At 46.5% G+C, this 19,144-nt stretch overlaps 1 protein-coding gene across 4 annotated transcripts in view; it reads right to left on the bottom strand.

Moving 5' to 3' along the window:
- The window catches only part of SEC24B (SEC24 homolog B, COPII coat complex component), a 101,286-nt gene extending 84,176 nt beyond the window's left edge, over window positions 1-17,110 (bottom strand). For 2 of the 4 annotated variants that reach the window (XM_062199751.1, XM_062199752.1), the window contains exon 1: window positions 16,884-17,110. In XM_062199751.1, the coding sequence (XP_062055735.1) occupies window positions 16,884-17,010 (127 nt within the window). In that variant the 5' untranslated portion in view covers window positions 17,011-17,110. The remainder of the gene's footprint in view (window positions 1-16,883) is intronic. The other 2 variants (XM_062199753.1, XM_062199754.1) reach the window with 1 other exon arrangement.
- Between the last annotated feature and the right edge of the window lie 2,034 nt (window positions 17,111-19,144).

Raw genomic sequence — 19,144 nt, 5'->3', positions numbered from 1 at the left:
AATGTGAATCAATGTTCTGTACTAACAAGCAGACCATTAAATGGTTACATATAAGCTGATAAGGACTACAGTTGAAGCATTCCTAGACAAACAGATAACAACCACATTTCATTCCCAGGACAGCTGCCTCCCTTTTTCTTCTAACCTTAGGAAGGCCTCTACGACAACTTAAATCAAGTCAGTTAGAAACACGTTTAATTAAAAGACTGAGGACTCTGCCACATCAGAAAGTAAGGGGTGGGGCCAGCGCTATGGTGTAGCAGGTAAAGCTTCTGCCTGCAGTGCCGGCATCCCATATGGGCACTGGGTCAAGTCCCAGCTGCTCCACTTCCGATCCAGCTCTCTGCTATGGCCTGGGAAAACAGTGGAAGATGGCTGAAGTCCTTGGGCCCCTGCACCTATGTGGGAGACCTGGAAGAAGTTCCTGGTTCCTGGCTTCAGATTGGCGCAGCTCCAGCCATTGCAGCCATCTGGGGAGTGAACCAGCAGATGTATCTCTCAGATCTCTCTCTGCCTCTGCCTCTCTGGAACTATGCCTTTCAAATAAATAAATAAATCTTTTTTTTTTTTTTTTTTTTTGGACAGGCAGAGTGGACAGTGAGAGAGAGAGACAGAGAGAAAGGTCTTCCTTTTTGCCGTTGGTTCACCCTCCAATGGCCGCTGCGGCTAGCACACCGTGCTGATCCGAAGCCAGGAGCCAGGTGCTTTTCTTGGTCTCCCATGGGGTGCAGGGCCCAAGCACTTGAGCCATCCTCCACTGCACTCCCAGGCCACAGCAGAGAGCTGGCCAGGAAGAGGGGCAACTGGGACAGAATCCGGCGCCCCGACCGGGACTAGAACCCAGTGTGCCGGCGCCGCAAGGCGGAGGATTAGCCTATTGAGCCACCGCACCGGCCTAAATAAATCTTTAAAAAAAGGGGGGGGAGTGGGGACCCAATTAAAAAAAAGGGGGGGCCGGCGCTGCGGCTCACTAGGCTAATCCTCCGCCTAGTGGTGCCAGCAACCAGGTTCTAGTCCCAGTCGGGGAGCCGGATTCTGTCCCAGTTGCCCCTCTTCCAGGCCAGCTCTCTGCTATGGCCGGGAGTACAGTGGAGGATGGCCCAAGTGCTTGGGCCCTGCACCCCATGGGAAACCAGGAGAAGCACCTGGCTCCTGCCTTGGGATCAGCACGGTGCGCCAGCCACAGCGCGCCGGCCGCAGTGGCCATTGGAGGGTGAACCAATGGCAAAAGGAAGACCTTTCTCTCTGTCTCTCTCTCACTGTCCACTCTGCCTGTAAAAAGAAAAGGATGAGGATGAAGGGACACAGCAGCCAATATGAAAATGCCCAATGACGAAAGTTGAAATAATATAAGGAACAAAAATAAGTAACAATAGTATTGGAGTATAACCCAAAGAATAAGATAAAAATTTGCTGTGAGTTCACAATATAAGAAAATGATAAAAGTTTAAAACAGGATTAACAAAGGCCAGCATTGTGATACAGCAGGTTAAGCTGCTATTTGTGACACCAGCATCTCCCTTTTAGGGTGTAGATTCATTGTCCCAGTTGCTGGGCTTCCAATACAGCTTCTTACTAATGGGCTCTGGGAAGGCAAGTCAGATGGCCCAAGTACTTGTGTCCCTGTCACCCATGTAGGAAAGGAGGATGGAATGCCTGGCTCCTGTTTTGACCTGACCCAAGCCTAGCTGTTGTGGCCATTTCAGAAGTGAACCCATAGATGGAAGATGGCTCTTTCTGTGTCTCTCCCTCTCTCTTTGATGTTCTGTCTTGCAAAAATAAATAAATAAATAAATCTCAAAATAAAATGGGAGTGGGGCCCACACAGTAGCACAATGGGTTAAGCTGCCGCTTGCAACGTTGGCATACCATATGCCATCAGTTCCTATCCTAGCCACACCACTTCTGACCCAGCTTCCTGCTAATGTGCTCAGGAAAGCAGTGGAGAATGGTCCATGTCTTTCAGCCCCTGCATCTGCATGAGACCCAGAGGGAGTTTCAGGCTTCTGGCTTCAGCATGGCCCAGCCACAGCTCTTTTTTTTTTTTTTTTTTAATTTATTTATTTATTTGAAAGTCAGAGTTACACAGAGAGGAGAGGCGGGGGGGGGGGGGGGCGGAGGGAGGGAGGGAGGGGTCTTCCATCCGATGGTTTACTCCCCAATCGGCCACAACGGCCGGAACTGGGCTGATCCAAAGCCAGGAGCCAGAGGCTTCCTCCGGGTCTCCCACGCGGGTGCAGGGGCCCAGGGACTTGGGCCATCTTCCACTGCTGTCCCAGGCCATAGCAGAGAGCTGGATAAGAAGTGGAGCAGCTGGGTCTCGAACTGACACACATGTGGGATGCTGGCACTTCAGGCCAGGGAGTTAACCCGCTATCCCAAGCAATGGCCCCAGCCACAGCTCTTGTGGCCTTTTCGGGAGTAAACCAGTGGATGGAAGATTTCTTTCTCTCTGTAACTTTGCCTTTCAAATAAATAAAGTGTTTTTTAAAATAAAATGGGAGAGGAAATCAACACTTTTTTCAGCAAAATAATCTTTTAATTCCATTTTTCCACTAATTTTTTGAGGTCCCTTGTACTTTCCACCCCCACCAGGGTCCTCCAGGTCCCTTGTACTTTTAAGGACTTTGTGATTACACTGAGCTTTACTGGATAAGCAAGGACACGCTGCCAGTTTTCAAGCCCTCCAATTAACCATTTACAACTTTAATTCTCTTTTGCCATGTAGCCTAACATATTCATAGGATCCTGAGATTAGAACATGGACCTATATTTTAAAAGCCTTGTTAAAGAATCTGAGTTTTGGGGGCCAGCGTCATGGCGTAGCAAGTTAAGCAGCCACCTGTATCACTGGCATCCCATGTGGGTGATGACGGGTCAAGTCCCAGCTACTCCACTTCAGATCTAGCTCCCTGGTAATGTGCCTGGGAAAGCAGTGGAGGATGGTCCAAGTGCTTGGGTCCCTGCATCCATGTGGGAGACTGGGAGGAGGCTCCTACTTCCTGGCTTCAGCCTGGCCCAGCCCTTGCCATTGTGGCCATTTGGGGAGTGAAGCAGCAGGTCAGCAGATGGAAGATTTATGCCCCCCACCCTGCCCATCTCACTCTCCTCTCTCTTTATCTGTCTTTCAGATAAACAAATAAATCTTTAAAAAATATTTTCTGAGTTTTTCCTGATGGCAAGAAAACTGTTAGAAGGCTTTTAAACAAGGAAGTAACATTATCACATTTACCTTTTAGGGAAATCACTCTGGCTATGTTTGGTGTAGTCATTTGTCTAAAAAAGTATGTCATCCCAACAATTCAGTCATTTCCCACAATTTTTCTACTGATGCTTTACAAGCTGTTTTGCAATAATTTCAGATTTATGAACATGTTACAAAACTAACACAGAAAGGGCAACACCCTAAACTCAGCTTCCTCTCATGTTAACAACTTACAAATGCATGGTATATTTATCAAGATAAAAAAAGTAATACTGATGAAATACAGCTTGCTAAACTATACAGTTTATTTATAATTCATCAATTTTCCAATGATGTCTTTTTTCTGTTACAGAACCAAATTCATGACATCATGGTGCATTTAGTTGTCATACCTCCTTCCAAGGACTCCATTAGGAGAAAGCTGGAACTGGGAGTGGAGGTAGGACTCAAATCCAGGCCTTCCGACACTGGATGTGGATATCCTAAGTAACTTTTTTTTTTTTTTTTTTAAGATTTATTTATTTATTTGAAAGTCAGAGTTACCCAGAGAGAGAAGGAGACACAGAGAAAGAGTCTTACATCCGCTGGTTCACTCCCCAGTTGGCCACAAAGGCAAGAGCTGTGACGATCCGAAGCCAGGAGCCAGGAGCAGGTGCAGGGGCCCAAGGACTTGGGCCATCCTTTACTGCTTTCTCAGGCCATAGCAGACAGTTGGATCAGAAGTGGAGCAGCCAGGACTCGAACCAGCGCCCACTGGGATGCCGGCACTGCAGGCAGCAGCTTTACCCACAATGCCACAGGGCCGGCCCCTATCCTAAGTAATACCTTAATTGCTGTATCAAATGACAATTTCTGGATTTTTTTTTTTATGGTCTTGACAATTTGATATGTCCCTCACTTTGGCTTTGCTTTGCATTCTCATAATTAAGACTTGAATAGGTAGGGGCTAGCGCTATGGCACAGCGGGTTAACACCCTGGCCTGAAGCGCTGGCATCCCATATGGATGCCGGTTCTAATCCCGGCTGCTCCTCTTCCAATCCAGCTCTCTGCTATGGCCTGGGATAGCAGTAGAGGATGACCCAAGTCCTTGGGTCAGCACAGCTCCAGCCGTTGCAGCCATCTGGGGAGTGAACCATCCTCTCCAGACCTACCTACCTACCTACCTCTCTCTCTCTCTCTTTGCCTCTCCTCTCTCTGTGTAACTCTGGCTTTCAAATAAATAAATAAATCTTAAAAAAAAAAAAAATACTTGAATAGGAATTTTTAGGAAGAATACCATAAAGGTCAGATGCATTCTTTCTTTAAAAAAAAGAAAAATATTTATTTTGAAACCTAGAGTTACAGAGAGAAAGTGAGAGACAAAGAGAGAGATCTTCCATCCACTGATTCACTCCCCAGATGGCCACAATGGCCAGAGCTGGGCCAATCCGAAGCCAGGAGCTTCATCTGGGTCTCCCACTTGTGTACAGGGGCCCAACCCCTTGCGCTATATTCTATTGCTTTTCCCAGACCATTAGCAGGGAGCTGGATTGGAAGCAGAGCAGCTAGAAGAACCAGCACCCATATGGGACACCACTGTCACAGGGAGGTGGCCTTCCAGACTATGCCAGCCCCATTCAGGTACTTACTGCAACATATCAGGGATTACATAATACTGACATTTTAAATTCTTGGATGTGTTAACCTTGGGCATTTGGTTAAGGGATTCTCTCAATCAGCTCTGGCTGTTCTGACAAAATACTATAACTTGGGAGGAGTAAATAACAATTAATTATTTTCACACCATTGTGAAGGTTGGAAGGCCACTAATTCCATCATGATAGTTCTCCCACACCCCATGACATAATGGAAGCCTAACTGCCTCCCAGTCACTCCACCTGTGAATGCCATCAAGTTAGGTGTGAGGGCTTCATTATAAGAATTCTGAGGGTACACAAACATTCATTTTACCAGGTTCTGGGATCCTAGCCTTTGCAGCCATCTGGGAAGTAAACCAATAGATGGCAGATCTCTCTCTCTCTCCCAAACTCTGCTTTTTAAATTAAAAAAAAAAAAATTTTTTTTAAGTAGCCATCACTATAAAAAGGCTACATCACTGTCTACATATACCCTTACCACACTACATTTTTTCTACCTTGTTTTTCACCTCTGAATCTTCAAATAGGCTCTTCCCTCTACATGGAACTTTGCAAAATTCCCTCCTCCCTGCTCACTTTGGCATTTTATACTTTTTACTCGGTAATAATTCCAATATAAGAACAGCATCCACAGCAAAATGTAATTCAAAATCTACAGCATTTCATTCTAAGTTATTCTGATACTGCTGCTTTTTTTGTTAATCTTACCAAGTGAATTAGTTTCCTACTGCTACTGTAATAAATTATAATAAACAAACTGGCTTAATACAACAAAATGCATTCTTTTATAATTCTGGATGCCAGAAGTCCGAAATCAGTTTCACTGGGCTAAAGTCGAGGTGTCACGGGACAAGGATCGTTGTTTGGAGACACACTGAGAAAAGAATCCTGTTTTGGTTTTTCATTTTTCTAGGGCCGCCTGCATTCCTTGGCTAGTGGTCCCTTCATCTACCCTTTTTTTTTTTTTTTTTTTTTTTTTGGACAGGCAGAGTTAGACAGAGAGAAAGAGAGAGAGAGAAAGGTCTTCCTTCCGTTGGTTTACCCCTCAAATGACCGCCACAGGCGCTGCACCTATCCAAAGCCAGGAGCCGGGTGCTTCCTCCTGGTCTCCCATGCGGGTGCAGGGCCCAAGCACTTGGGCCATCCTCCACTGCACTCCCTGGCCACAGCAGAGAGCTGGACTGGAAGAGGAGCAACCGGGACAAAATCGGCGCCCCAACTGGGACTAGAACCCGGTATGCCGGTGCCACAGGCGGAGGATTAGTCAAGTGAGCCGCGGCGCCAGCCCCTTCATCTACCTTTAAAACATAGCACTCCAACCTTGCTCTGTCATCACATTACCTTCTTTGCTGGCTCTGACTCCTCTATCTGTACTAAGAACAACTATATTACTTAGTAGGACACCCAGATCCAGGACAATCTCCCTATCCCAAGACCCCTAATCAAAACTGCAAAGGTTTTCAGGGATCAGAGCACGGACCTACGTCGGTGGCCTCACACTCAGTCTATCATATCAGGTGTAAAAAGGGCAAATTTTCACACTACTATATCAAGATTCCTGCTTCACAAAAAGCAATTTAAAATTTCCACTACTCTAAGGTGCACCTCTATTTCAGAGGTAAAAAATGTGGGAAAAGGTATCTTAGAATCAATGAAATAGTTATTGTACTCAAACAGTCTTACAAAGTACCTTACAAAAGAATCAATCAAGTGCCTGCACTGTGGCACAGCAAGTTAACACCCTGGCCTAAAGCGCCAGCATCCCATATGGGCGCCTGTTCAAGTCCCAGCTGCTCCACTTCCGATCTAGCTCTCTGCTATGGCCTGGGAAAGCAGTGGGAGATGGCCCAAGTCCTTGGGCCTCTGCACTTGCATGGGAGTGAGCCTCGGCGCCAGCCTGAAAGAATTTTTATATTCTTACCAAGTTTGTAACACTGTCCTTCAGATAAATAAAATGAATCTTTAAAAAATAAAAGGAAAAGGATTGTTCTAACACATTACCTACTTGTTGGTACCAATCTAAACAGAAATAAACAAGATTTTTCAACAAATAGTTTGTATGCCTTTTAGTAGAGCTGCTTAGCTGGTCAGCCTCTGATTTTCTATAAGTATCTATGCTCTCTTCACCCAAGACCAAATAATCACGAGATCTATCCCAAGAGTATACCCACCACAGTGACATAATCTCTTTTCAAAGACTAGCTTCTAACCAAAGGAAAACTGATTCTCTCCCTACTTTAAGCAAACCTGACATGAAAATCAAAATTTACAAAATAATTATTTCATGGAACATTTAGTCACTGTACAAAAAGAAAATTATAGGATCTCTTTAACATAAATCAGTTTCTTTAGGGTACATGAAAATTCACTTCAAAAATTTTCAAAACCTTCTGACTTCTTTATTCCATGTTTATATCCCTCTAATTCATGATCTGTGCAGGCAAAGTAGTTTTTAAATACTCCATTCCACACAGTGGTTTTTCTTTGGTTCAAATGAAATCCAAACTTCTTAGGATAATGTTTAAGAATCTCTTTCAACAACTGCAATTACCTCTAATAACTATGCTTTCATTACTGTCTCTCATGTACCCTTGAAAGTACATTTCTTAAATTCCTTGCCTTTGATTCATACATTCTTTTCTGACCATACAAAGTCTGCCCATCACTTTAGATACAACTAAACTTCCTCCTGGCCTCATCCCATAAGTTTTCCCTATTACAACTTAGAACCTGACCAGTAGCTAAGCAAGGCATTATTTTACTACTCCATCCCACTTTTTCACAACTCCTATGACAGGTGGCTTTCAGCCTACAACTTCAGAAATTTTGAAACCAATGAAACCCACCTACTCAAAAGGCAGCTAGCCAAGGTAGACAGTCTATTAGCAGAAACCATCCAAGAGTGGATTTGTTGTGTGAGTGCTGGGGGGTAGGAGGGAGCGATGCTGGAAAGTGGAGGAAAAATAGAAAAGACTGAAATAGTAATTGGATCTTAAATACAAGAAGGGGTAGGAGGAAGCTGGCCACAGATTCTGTCAGTGACCAGTTTCAAAAAGCAGTACTAACTATGAAGCCAAGTTCACTTAATCAACTGAGTGCCTCTTGCATGCTGTTCTGGGAACAAGGTCAGGAAAATGGACATGGTCTCTGCCATTCTCCTGAAGGAAATGAAATAAAGGGGAGTCTCATTGCTAAGCACCTACTAAGACCAGGTACTTCTATTATTTATTTTATTTTATTTTATTTAACTTATACAAGTTTCATGTATTTCATATATACAGATTTAGGAACACAGTGATACTTCCCACCCTACCCTCCCTCCTGCCCATACTCCAACCATTCTTCCTCTTCCCTCTCCCATTCCCACTCTTAATTTTTACGAAGATCTACTTTCAGTTTACTTAGTCATCGTAAAGTTAACCCTACACTAAGGAAAAGACTTCAACAAACAGTATGAAGAGAAGAAAAAAAAATGGGGGCCAGCACTGTGGTGTAGCAGTTAAAATCACCATCTGCAGTGCCGGCATCCCATAAGGGTGCTGGTTCAAGTCCCGGCTGCCCCACTTCAGATCCAGCTCTCTGCTATGGCCTGGGAAAGCAGCAGAAGACAGCTAAAGTCCTTGGGCCCCTGCACCAGTATGGGAGACCCAGGAGAAGCTCCTGGCTCCTGGCTTCGGATCTGCATAGCTCCAGCCGTTGCAGCGATCTGGGGACTGAACCATCAGGTGGAAGACCTTTCTCTCTCTTTGCCTCTGCCTCTCTGTAACTCTGCCTTTCAAATAAATAAATCTTTAAAAAACAAACAAAAGCAGCAACAATAAAACATGCTCCTCAACAAAAGAGACAAGGGCTGTAAACAATCACTGAATCTCAAAATATATTACATTTTAGATACTCTATTAGTTACCTTGGATCAGGGAAAACATATGGTTATCTGTCTTTTGGGGACTGGTTTATTTCACTATGTATAATGTTTCCAGTTGGAGCAGGTACTTTTTAAAGATTTATTTATTTATTTGAAAGGCAAACTGTTAGACAAAGGAAGACAGAGAGACAGACACACGCAAACACACACACACACACACACATCTTCCATTTGCTGGTTCATTCCCCAAATGCCCTCAATAGCCAGGACCAGACCAGGTCCAAAGCAGAAGCCAGAACACCCCGGTCCCCCAAGTGGGTGGCAGGGGCCCACGTACTTGCGCCATCGTCCACTGCCTCCCAGATGCAGTAGCAGGGATCTGGATAGGAAGCAGAGTACATGTGACTGTAACAAGGGATGCAGGCAACCCAAGCAGAGGCTTAACCCACTGCCCCAGGACCAGGTCCTTTAAAATAGTATCTCTTTTAAGGCAATCCTCTCAACTACTCTACAAGTAAAGCTATTATCCACAGGAGCTCAGAAATGTAGTTTTTCCAGAAAATCTTGGTAATGTCAAAGCTTTTTCACTCGTCTACACCCTGTAGACATTTCGGAGTCTGTCAGAAATTGTGGCTTCTCAGGGTTGACTCTAACCCAATCCTCTCTCTCATTCAGTGTTGACTATGAAGATGCCACACTTCTAGGAGGGTCTGTTGAAGACTGGATCAAAATCTTTCTATCTCAATGTCTTTTGCATAAATACTTCAGGGGTTACAGATGAACGAGAAAGAGGAAGTTAGCCAAACTATTATTAGTGACAATCAATATATTACTGCATCTATAATCTCAGAAACCCAAGGAGGTAGGAGATGCCACAAATAACAAAAGCAATACATACCACAATACAAACTAAAAAACCCAGATGATAAGACACCTGTTTATATAAGGAGCAGATATTTGTTAAGATATCTATTAATCAGTGTAGAAGGAAATTATATATTTAGTTACATTAAAGCCCACGCACTATCTCCATGAGAGGGTCTGGTCCTTTTGGTTAGCTATAATTGAAGAAAAATCCTGAGACACATATGCTGTTATGATCAAAAGGAACCCACCTTAGACATATGAGGGAGATGTATATCATTTTAAATTTTCCATACACTCTCAAAATTGAAGGTTTCCTACAGGTTTCCTGACTAGACAGTATGGAATGGTATGCTTATGTATACCTTCCACAATGAATTTTTTAAAAATAGTTTTTAAATATTTTTTTAAATATTTATTTGAAAGGCAGAGTTACAGAGAGGTAGAGGTAGAGGTAGAGGTAGAGAGAGAGATTCTTCCATCCACTGGTTCACTCCCCAAATGGCTGCAATGGCCAAGGCTAGGCCAGGCCAAAGCCAGGAGCTTCTTTCAGGTCTCCTATGTGGGTGCAGGGGCCCAAGCACTTGGGTCATTTTCCATTGCTTTCCCAGACACAATAGCGGGGAGCTGGATAGGAAGCAGAGCAGCTGGGCATTACAGGCAGAGGCTTTATGAGCTAGACCACAGCACCAACCATCCATAATATATTCCAATAATCGGGGCCAGCACTGTGGCGCAGCGGGTTTTAAAGCCCAGGCCTCAAGCACCAGCATCCCACATGCTTGCCGGTTCTAGTCCCAGTTGCTCCTCTTCTGATCCAGCTCTCTGCTAGGGCCTGGGAAAGCAGTACTAGATGGCCCAAGTCCCTGGGCCCCTGCACCCTCGTGGGAGATCCGGAAGAAGCTTCTGGCTCCTGGCTTTGGATCAGCACAGCTCTGACCATTGCAGCCTCCTGGGGAGTGAACCATCAGATGGAAGACCTCGCTCTGTCTCTACCTCTCTCTGTAACTCTGTCTTTCAAATAAATAAAATAAATCTTTAAAAAAAATCCAATAATCATCATTACTGTCTCATCTTTCTCGCGTTATTGACAACTAAAAACAGGCTGGCACTATGACACAGCAGGTTAAGCCACCACCTGCAATATCGGCATCCCTTACGAGTGCCAGTTTGAGTCTCAATTGCTCCACTTCCAATCCAGCTCCCTGCTAACATACCTGAGAAAGCAGATGAAGAAGGTCCAGTGTAAGGGCCCCTGCTGCCCATTTGGGAGACCTAGATGGAGTTCCAGGCTCCTGACTTCTGCCTAGCTCTGCCCTAGCCTTGGCGGCCATTTGGGAGAGTAAACCAGAAGATGGGAGATCTTTCTCTTGCTTTTTCTCTAACTCTGCTTTTTAAAATAAAATAAAGAAATCATTTAAAAAAGAAAGAAAGAAATCACCAGTAGTATTTTACAAAGAGCATATGTTAAGAAGAATACATTCCTACATTTGAAAATGAGTACCATTTGCTTCATAAAAGTAAAATAAAAAGGTAGAGAAGCAATTGTTAAATCTGGAGGTATCTGCTCCCTCTCCACTCCTAAAATTTTTAAAGGTATTTTCAATTCGAGTCAGCAGAAACTTTTTTTTTATTATTATTTGACAGATAGAGTTAGTGAGAGAGAGAGACAGAAAGAAAGGTCTTCCTTCCATTGGTTTACCCCTGCTACAGCCGGAGCTACGCCGATCCGAAGCCAAGAGCCAGGTGCTTCCTCCTGGTCTCCCATGCGGGTGCAGGGGCCCAAGCACTTGGGCCATCCTCCACTGCCCTCCCGGGCCACAGCAGAGAGCGGGACTGGAAGAGGAGCAACCAGGACTAGAACCCAGTGCTCATTTGGGATGCCAGCGCCGCAGGCGGAAGATTAACCAAGTGAGCCACAGCACCAGCCCAGCAGAAACAACTTTGTAGTTAACACCATTCATTACAAGGCTATTATTGCACTCAATCTTCCTATGATTGAGGACCTAGCATTAGAAGGAATCTCAAAGAGACAGAGGAAAGTAAATGGTGAAAAATATACAACTAATACTTCAAACGGAAACAAAAGTAATTCTAAGTTTATTTGCCCCAAAATGAAAAAGTGAAGTGTAGAAATACAACCTCAAGGAAGGAAGTTTAAGAGAAAGATTTCACAGTTCATTCAATGAAGTCAAACTAACTGAGTGGGGGGGAAGAGGGACAGGTTAACACTGAAATCTAGAAAACAAGAGATAATAAAGATCCAGTGTTCTCCCTCTCTAGTCCCTACTCTTCCCACACATCAACGTTTCTAAAAAAACGTCTTAGAGTCTGGTAATAGAAAGATACCTGGACTTGGAATTAGAAGAACTGAACTGGACTTCATTTAACAAGTATCTGATAAACACTTAAAACTTGCCATCAATATACAACAGTGAATTGAAGCATACAAAACCACTACCCTCACAAAGCTTGTACAAGAATTGGTGGAAAACGACCTCACTTACTCTTTCTAGATCTCGAATTTATCTATAACATAGGAGGACTGGACTATGTGTTTTTCAGGTTGCATTCCCACAACAGCTGCAGCTCTATTTTATCCACAACCAGTTTTCTTGTTTGTTTCTGATTTCTCTATCACAATTTCCTTTGGAAAAACAAATCTACTTTAAAATATCTGTTAACCATTTCCAAAGGAAAAAACTTTTCTTTCACTCTGCACAGCACTCTGTGATCAGCAGAGGGGGTTAAGAGGAAGGCTCCACATCAAGCAGTACAGCAGTGGACACCAGTCCTCAGATTCAACCCTGACAGGGCCTGAAGTCAGGGCCTAATGGGTATTCCTCCCCCAAGACTGCCTCCTACGGCAGCTGCCAATCACAAACAGTAGGCTGTCATCCCTACTTCTAACCAGTTGGCTACAACCTGGGATTCCTTCCACCCCTCCTTGAATTTTACTACTTTGCTAAGATATTACAAAAGCTAAGGAGGAGCAGCCTTATGAAAGGTGCACAGAGCAAGGTATGGGTGGGGGACACCAGCCCCCTTCTCAGCAGGTCCACCTGGTCAGCAACCCAGACACTCATCAAATCTTATTGTTTATGCCGGTGCTGCAGCTCAATAGGCTAATCTTCCGCCTGCAACGCCAGCACCCTGGGTTCTAGTCCCAGTCCGAGCGCCGGATTCTGTCCCGGTTGCTCTTCTTCCAGTCCAGCTCTCTGCTGTGGCCAGGGAGGGCAGTGGAGGATGGCCCAGGTCCTTGGGCCCTGCACCCGCATGGGAGACCAGGAGAAGCACCTGGCTCCTGGCTTCAGATCAGCGCAGTGCACCAGCCACAGCTCGCCGGCCGCAGCGGCCATTGGGGAGTGAACCAACGGAAAAGGAAGACCTCTGTCTCTCTCTCTCTCTCTCTCACTGTCCACTCTGCCTGTCAAAAAAAAAAAAAAATCTTATTGTTTAAAGAATTCTTACAGGGACCTGCATCACATATCTAAGCTGTTCCATTCCCAATCTAGCTCCCTGCTGATGTACCTGAGAAAGCACTGTGAAATGGTCCAAATGTTTGGGCCCCTGCCACCCACATGGGAGACCCCAACAGAGTTCCAGGCTCCTGGCTTCCGGCTGGCTCAGTTCTGGCCATTCCAGCTATTTGTGGAGTGAACCACTGAGTGGAAGATCAACTCTGCCTTTCAAACAAACAAACAAATCTTTAAAGAGAGACAAAGAGAGAGAGAGAGAGAGAGAGAGAGAGAGAGAGAGAGAGAGAGAGAGAAAGTTCTTATAGAGCTCAGTCTCTAGTCCTCTACCCTTCCTGGAGGTCAGCAGATGAACACTCAAAGTTCCAACCCTCAGACTAACGCTGTGGCATAGAAGGTTAAGCCACAGCCTTCAAGCCCCAGGTTTGAGTCCTGGCTGTTCCATTTCCTATCCAGCTCCCTATTAATGCGCCTGGGAAAGCAGTGGAAGATGGCCCAAGTCCTTGGGCCCCTGCATGCACATGAGAGACACAGAAGAAACTCCTGGCTTCAGCCAGGTTAAGCCTTGGTCACTGTGGCCATTTGGAAAGTGAACCAATGGATGGAAGTTCTCTCTCTGTCTCTCCTCTCTCTATAGCTCTGCCTTTCAAATAAGTAAATAAACCTTAAAAAAAAAAAAAAAAAAAAAAAGAAGGAAGGAAGGAAGAAAGAAAAGAGAAGTAAAAACAAAAAAGAGTTCCAAAGCTCTAATCACCTCTCTTTTCTTGTGAACAACCTTATCCTGAGGCTATCCGAGGTGCCACTCTAAGTCACCTTATTAACTTAAACTCAGGAGTGATCATGGTGCTTATTATGAATAAGACAAGACATTCTCATCACTGGGAAACTGCCTGGGTTTTAGGCGCTCTGTGACAGGGACTGGAAATGAAGACCCAATGTACTTCATATCTAACCACTCCATTGAGGTAAATCATCTCATTCTGTCTCCTGTGATGTTTCATTTGCATACTTCTGACATTTCTTTTTCAACATGTCTGGTATTCCACAGAAACATACTAAAACACAAACTAGTTTATGTAAAGAATAAATTGGGGGGCCGGTACTGTGGCATAGCGGGTCAAGCTGCCGCCTGCACAGCCTGCATCCCATATGGGCACCGGTTCGAGTCCCGGCTGCTGCATTTCTGATCCAGCTCTCTGCTATGGCCTGGGAAAGCAATGGCTCCAGCCATTGTGGCCAACTGGGGAGTGACCCAGCGGATGGAAAACCTCTCTCTATGCCTCTCCTTCTCTGTGTAACTCTGACTTTCAAATAAATTTTTTTAAAAAAGGGGAAAAAAAGAATAAATTGAGGCCAAAGCTGTGGCTTAGCGGGTAAGGACGCCGCCTGTGGTGCCAGCATCCCATATGGATTCTGGTTGGAGTCCCATCTGCTCCACTTCCGATCCAGCTCTCTGCTATGGCCTGGGAAAGCAGTAGAAGATGGCTCAAGTACATAGCCCCTGCACCCCCGTGGGAGACCCAGAAGCCGCTCCTGGCTTCGGGTTGGCACAGGTCCTGCTGTTGCGGCCATTTGGGGAGTGAACCAGCAAATGAAGACCTCTTTCCTCTCCCTCTCTCTGCCTCTGCCTCTCTGTAACTCTGCCTTTCAAATAAATAAATAAATCTTTAAAAAAAATCAGAAATCCAAATGAATGCTTAATCTTTATCTATAATGGATTTTTTGCCTAAGATTAACAAACAAAACAAAAGCAGATTTGATCTTTTTTCTCTACTTACACTAATCCTTTCCACAGAAACAGAACAGAACAGAACCCCCTGACCCCAGCTCTTTATTCCAAATTCCACAGCATGACATGGAAAGGCCTCTGTGCAGCCTGGCCACTGGTAACTATTCTTTCAGCTTCAACACCTTGGCTTCCCCCCAACCCAGTATCCTTTACTCCTCTGGAGAGCTTTCAATTTCTAACATTCCTCCACTTTCACACTTCCACCCTCTGCTGTTCATGCCTTAACCTCTGCCCAGAGACAGGACCTCCCTCCCACCCTTACCTCAAGGCCAGAAAGAACCGATCTGAATATCAACAAATACAGGTCAGGTAAGGACAAATGCAGGGGGCGTTTGTCTTACCTGCTACCCCAACCGTGAGTGCCCAACTGGGAATCACACAGAAATGTTGAAATGGTTATTGCAACACTAAAGGAAAGTAATGATTATACACAGTAGAAGTCAAGCGTTCATCTATGTTTACCATCAAAGCATTGATTTGTTCTTTACATCCTGACATTTGATTGAATAATATCCAGCATTGAGTGTCAATGAAATTTGTAAGGCTAAGATAAGTGTTTGCCACTTTAAAAAATGTTCACTAAGATGATAAAGCATACTCAGAAAATCAAGGAAAGACAATCCTGAATCACTGAAAAATGTTGTTTTATGATAGTCTGAGAGACTTGTGACCCATTCCTAAATGATCTAAGTTCCATTACACACAAAGCTGTTTTAAAAACAAAACATAAGCCCTTATATTAAGGTTACAAGAACAAAAACGGCTCACAGATATTTTTACAAATGTTCAGGATAGATGTATAACACCAACACTGTTCTTTCAAAACACATCAGAGTGAACAACACTGGAATATAAAGCATATGATACTGACAAGCATGGCTGACCAAAGAGCATTAAGGCTAAACTGTCACTTCTGATTACGAAAAATTCAGCTTCTGATTCGCAGAATAAACAACAAACTTCATGCCCGAGAAGCATCAGCTGTAAAACAGTCATCAGCAAGTCAGATAACATAAACCAACCACTTAAAGAACTAGTTTCTCTTACCAATGCAGAATAGACTACTGCTCTAATTCAGACAAGTACTCTCAAATGTTCTCCTGTGACATCCTCGTCCACACTGACAGGCCCCCTCCTCCGACCCGTCTGGGCATATGTGGAATCCCAACATGAGGGAACGGATTTCCTAGAGGTCAGTTCCAGCTGAAACTCTGCATATACCGAGGGCCCACGACCTTAGTGTGTAAGCAGCTTTCAAAGTGCACGGGCTGCTGCCGGTAGGAGGCCTCGCCTTAACGCAAGGCCAATCTCCGCACATCCTCCTATTTTTGAAAGCAGAGTTGAGAAAAACAGCCAGATCTAAAGGTATTCGTTGAAATCCCTTTGACATCTGCTCCCTTTCCAACACTACAAGCAAACTCGGAAACCTCTGAGCAGCAAGCGCAGACAGGGAGGAGGAACTGGGTCAGGGTTACAGTTACACTTAGGGAGCGTGCTCACCCCCTTTTGTCTCCAAACTTGAACGCAAACAGAACTTCCCTTCAAGGCCGCGAGCTCGCAGGGCCTCGGATCTCGGAGCCACATTCCCGCGACAGCAAGGACACAACCCACCTTGTTCCATGGCTGCACCAGCCTTCTCCACACCGTGCTCTGCGCGGCCTCGGCTCCTCGCCGCGACCTCAGCGAAAGGGTGGCTCGCTCAGGGCAACTCGCCACCCCTAGTCTGGACACCCCCGAGAGGACACCCCAGGAGCGCGGGCTCCCCCTTTCCCTAAGGCCCCCCACTTTGCCCCCGGCGCTTTCGGGCCTGGGGTCGCCTTACACAAACAGCCCTGGCCCAGGCTTGCCCAGGCCGCCCCAAGCCGGGGCGCCTCTGCCCCTGCGCCACCCATCACGCATTCCCTGCTCCCACCCCCGGCCAACCCGGACCCCGCGGCCTCCGCCCGCGGCCTCCGGGACACCGACGCCTCTCCCGGACCGCCCCGCCCCGGCGCGGACGCGCAGGCCGCCCGGCAGGCACTAGGCCCCGCGCTTCGCCCGCCTCACCGTTTTGCTGGTGCGGCGCCAGGCTCGGGTCCGTGGGCGCCACGGCTCCTGAGGTGGCAGCTCCGCCGAACATGGGCGGGATCCGGGCGCTGGCAACCGGGTGAGGGGACCCGGCGGGGGCCGACATGACGGCGCTGCTGGCGGCGGCGGCTCCGCTCGGGGAGATGGGCGGAGGAAGGGAAGGCGGGGCCGCAGAGATGAGAGGAAGAGGAAGGAACGCGCTCAGCGTCACCGGGGGAGTCACCCGGGACGGCGGCGGGAGTGCCCACGATCCAGCGCGGAGCTCAGCACCGCTGCTCCGCCCCCGCGGCACGGGGACCAAGAACAGCCCCGCGCCGCCTCTCGCCCTGCGTCCAGCGCCCCGCGCCCCTCCACGCGGACTCCACCTAAGGTCGCTCGCGGCACGCACTGGCCGCGCGCCGCCGCAGCGCCCCCTGCAGGCGGGTGCCGGGCGAGCCCAGACCGGAGGCGGATCCACAGAACCGCGTCCAGCGGCCCGCCCCGTCCCCTCCCCGCCAGTTCCCCGGTGCAGGCAAGGCTGCCTTCGTTATGACAGGCAAGGCCTGGGCCGCAGGAAGTGCGGGGGCCCTGTAACCTTTTCCCACCTGAGACCCAGGCTGTGCGGTCGCGGCGGGGCCTGGGCCTGGGCCTAGCAGTGCGGGAAGTAGAGCAGCTGGAACTTGAACTGGCGCCCCTATGGGATGCCCGCACTGCAGGCAGCGTAGCGGTTTTACCCGCAGCGCTGGCACGTATTCTCTAGTAACACTTCAGGGGCCAGTGTTGTAACGTAGTGGTGTAAGCCATCATCCATAATGGTGGCATCCCATAAAGGCTCCGGTTCAAGTCCTGGCTACTCTACTTCTGGTTCAGCTCCCTGCTAATGCACCTGAGAAAGCTGTAGAAAATGGCCCAAGTATTGGGGCTCCTGCCACACATGTGGGAGACCCAGATGAAGTTTCTGGTTCCAGGATTCGGCCCAGCTCCAGCCATTTTGGCCATTTGGGGAGTGAATCAGGAGAAAGATCTCCCTCTCTCTCTCTTTCTGTCCCTCTCTCTCTGTAACTCTGCCTTCAAATAAATAAGTCTTTTTTAAAAATACACAGTGGTCTAAAGCAATTAGTTAACATGGACAACTCTAAATATTTCGCTGGGAATATGACAACCATGGCCCCAAGTCTCTGCCAGCTGAGAGTGTAGAGCTTGGCATTCTCATGGAAATAGAATGAAGGCAAAGACCATTTACTGAACACCTGCTGTGCCACTTGGTAGCTCTTTAATGCATCACTATTCTTCAGGACCAAAATAGCTTTGACCCTCAACTACAAAGAAAAATTAAGTGAAATTAAATTACACTCTGTACTGTGATTCAGAAGACAGGATTGATCTACAACTCATTTTTAGAACCTTAGGAACTTTTTCCACATGAACAGATTAGATTCCAAAAGCTCTAATGTTTATAAATTCTTGTATTCATAAGTCTAGCATAAGAAGAGTTTAGGCTTAAAGGTCACTTTTGCTTTTCCAAAGAACGGAATGATAAGCCAGTCCTTTAAAGCTTTAGGACAAGCCTACTCTTCTTTTTTGATTATCTAAGTTGTAAAGTGTGCCTGTCAAATGTTAAAATGCATAGAAATCACTTGAGGATTTTTTAAATTGTTTTATTTTAAAGACAGAGAGGTAGAGCAAGAGAGAAGTATTCCATTCATTCAGCTTGTTTACTCCCCAAATGACCACCACAATGACCAGAGCTCAGCTGATCCAAAGCCAGGAGCCAGGAGCTTCCTCTGGGCCTCCCACACGGGTACAGGGGCCCAAGGACTTGGACAATCTACTGTTTTCCCAGACCATAGCAGAGAGCTAGATCAGAAGTGGAGCAGCCAGGACTAGAACTGGCGCCCATATGGGATGCCTGCACTGCAGGCTGGGGCTTTAACCCGCTTCGCCACAGCATTGGCCCTGAGGATCTTTTTTTTTTTTTTTTTTTAAGATTTATTTTATTTATTTGAAAGACAGAGTTACAGAGAGATGTAGAGACAGAGAGTAAGGTCTTCCATCCGCTGGTACACTCCCCAGATGGCCGCAACAGCTGGAGCTGCACTGATCCAAAGCCAGAGCTGGGCCAGACCAAAAGCCAGGAGCCAGGAGCTTCTTCCAGAGCCAGGAGCTTCTTCCGGGTCTCCCACGTGGGTATAGGGGACCAAGGACTTGGGCTGTCTTGTGTTGCTTTCCCAGGCCACTGCAGAGAGCTGGATTGGAAGAGG

Source organism: Lepus europaeus, chromosome 8 (assembly GCF_033115175.1).
Source record: "Lepus europaeus isolate LE1 chromosome 8, mLepTim1.pri, whole genome shotgun sequence".
Lineage (NCBI taxonomy): Eukaryota > Metazoa > Chordata > Mammalia > Lagomorpha > Leporidae > Lepus > Lepus europaeus.
This window is presented reverse-complemented; position numbering and strand designations above follow the sequence as displayed.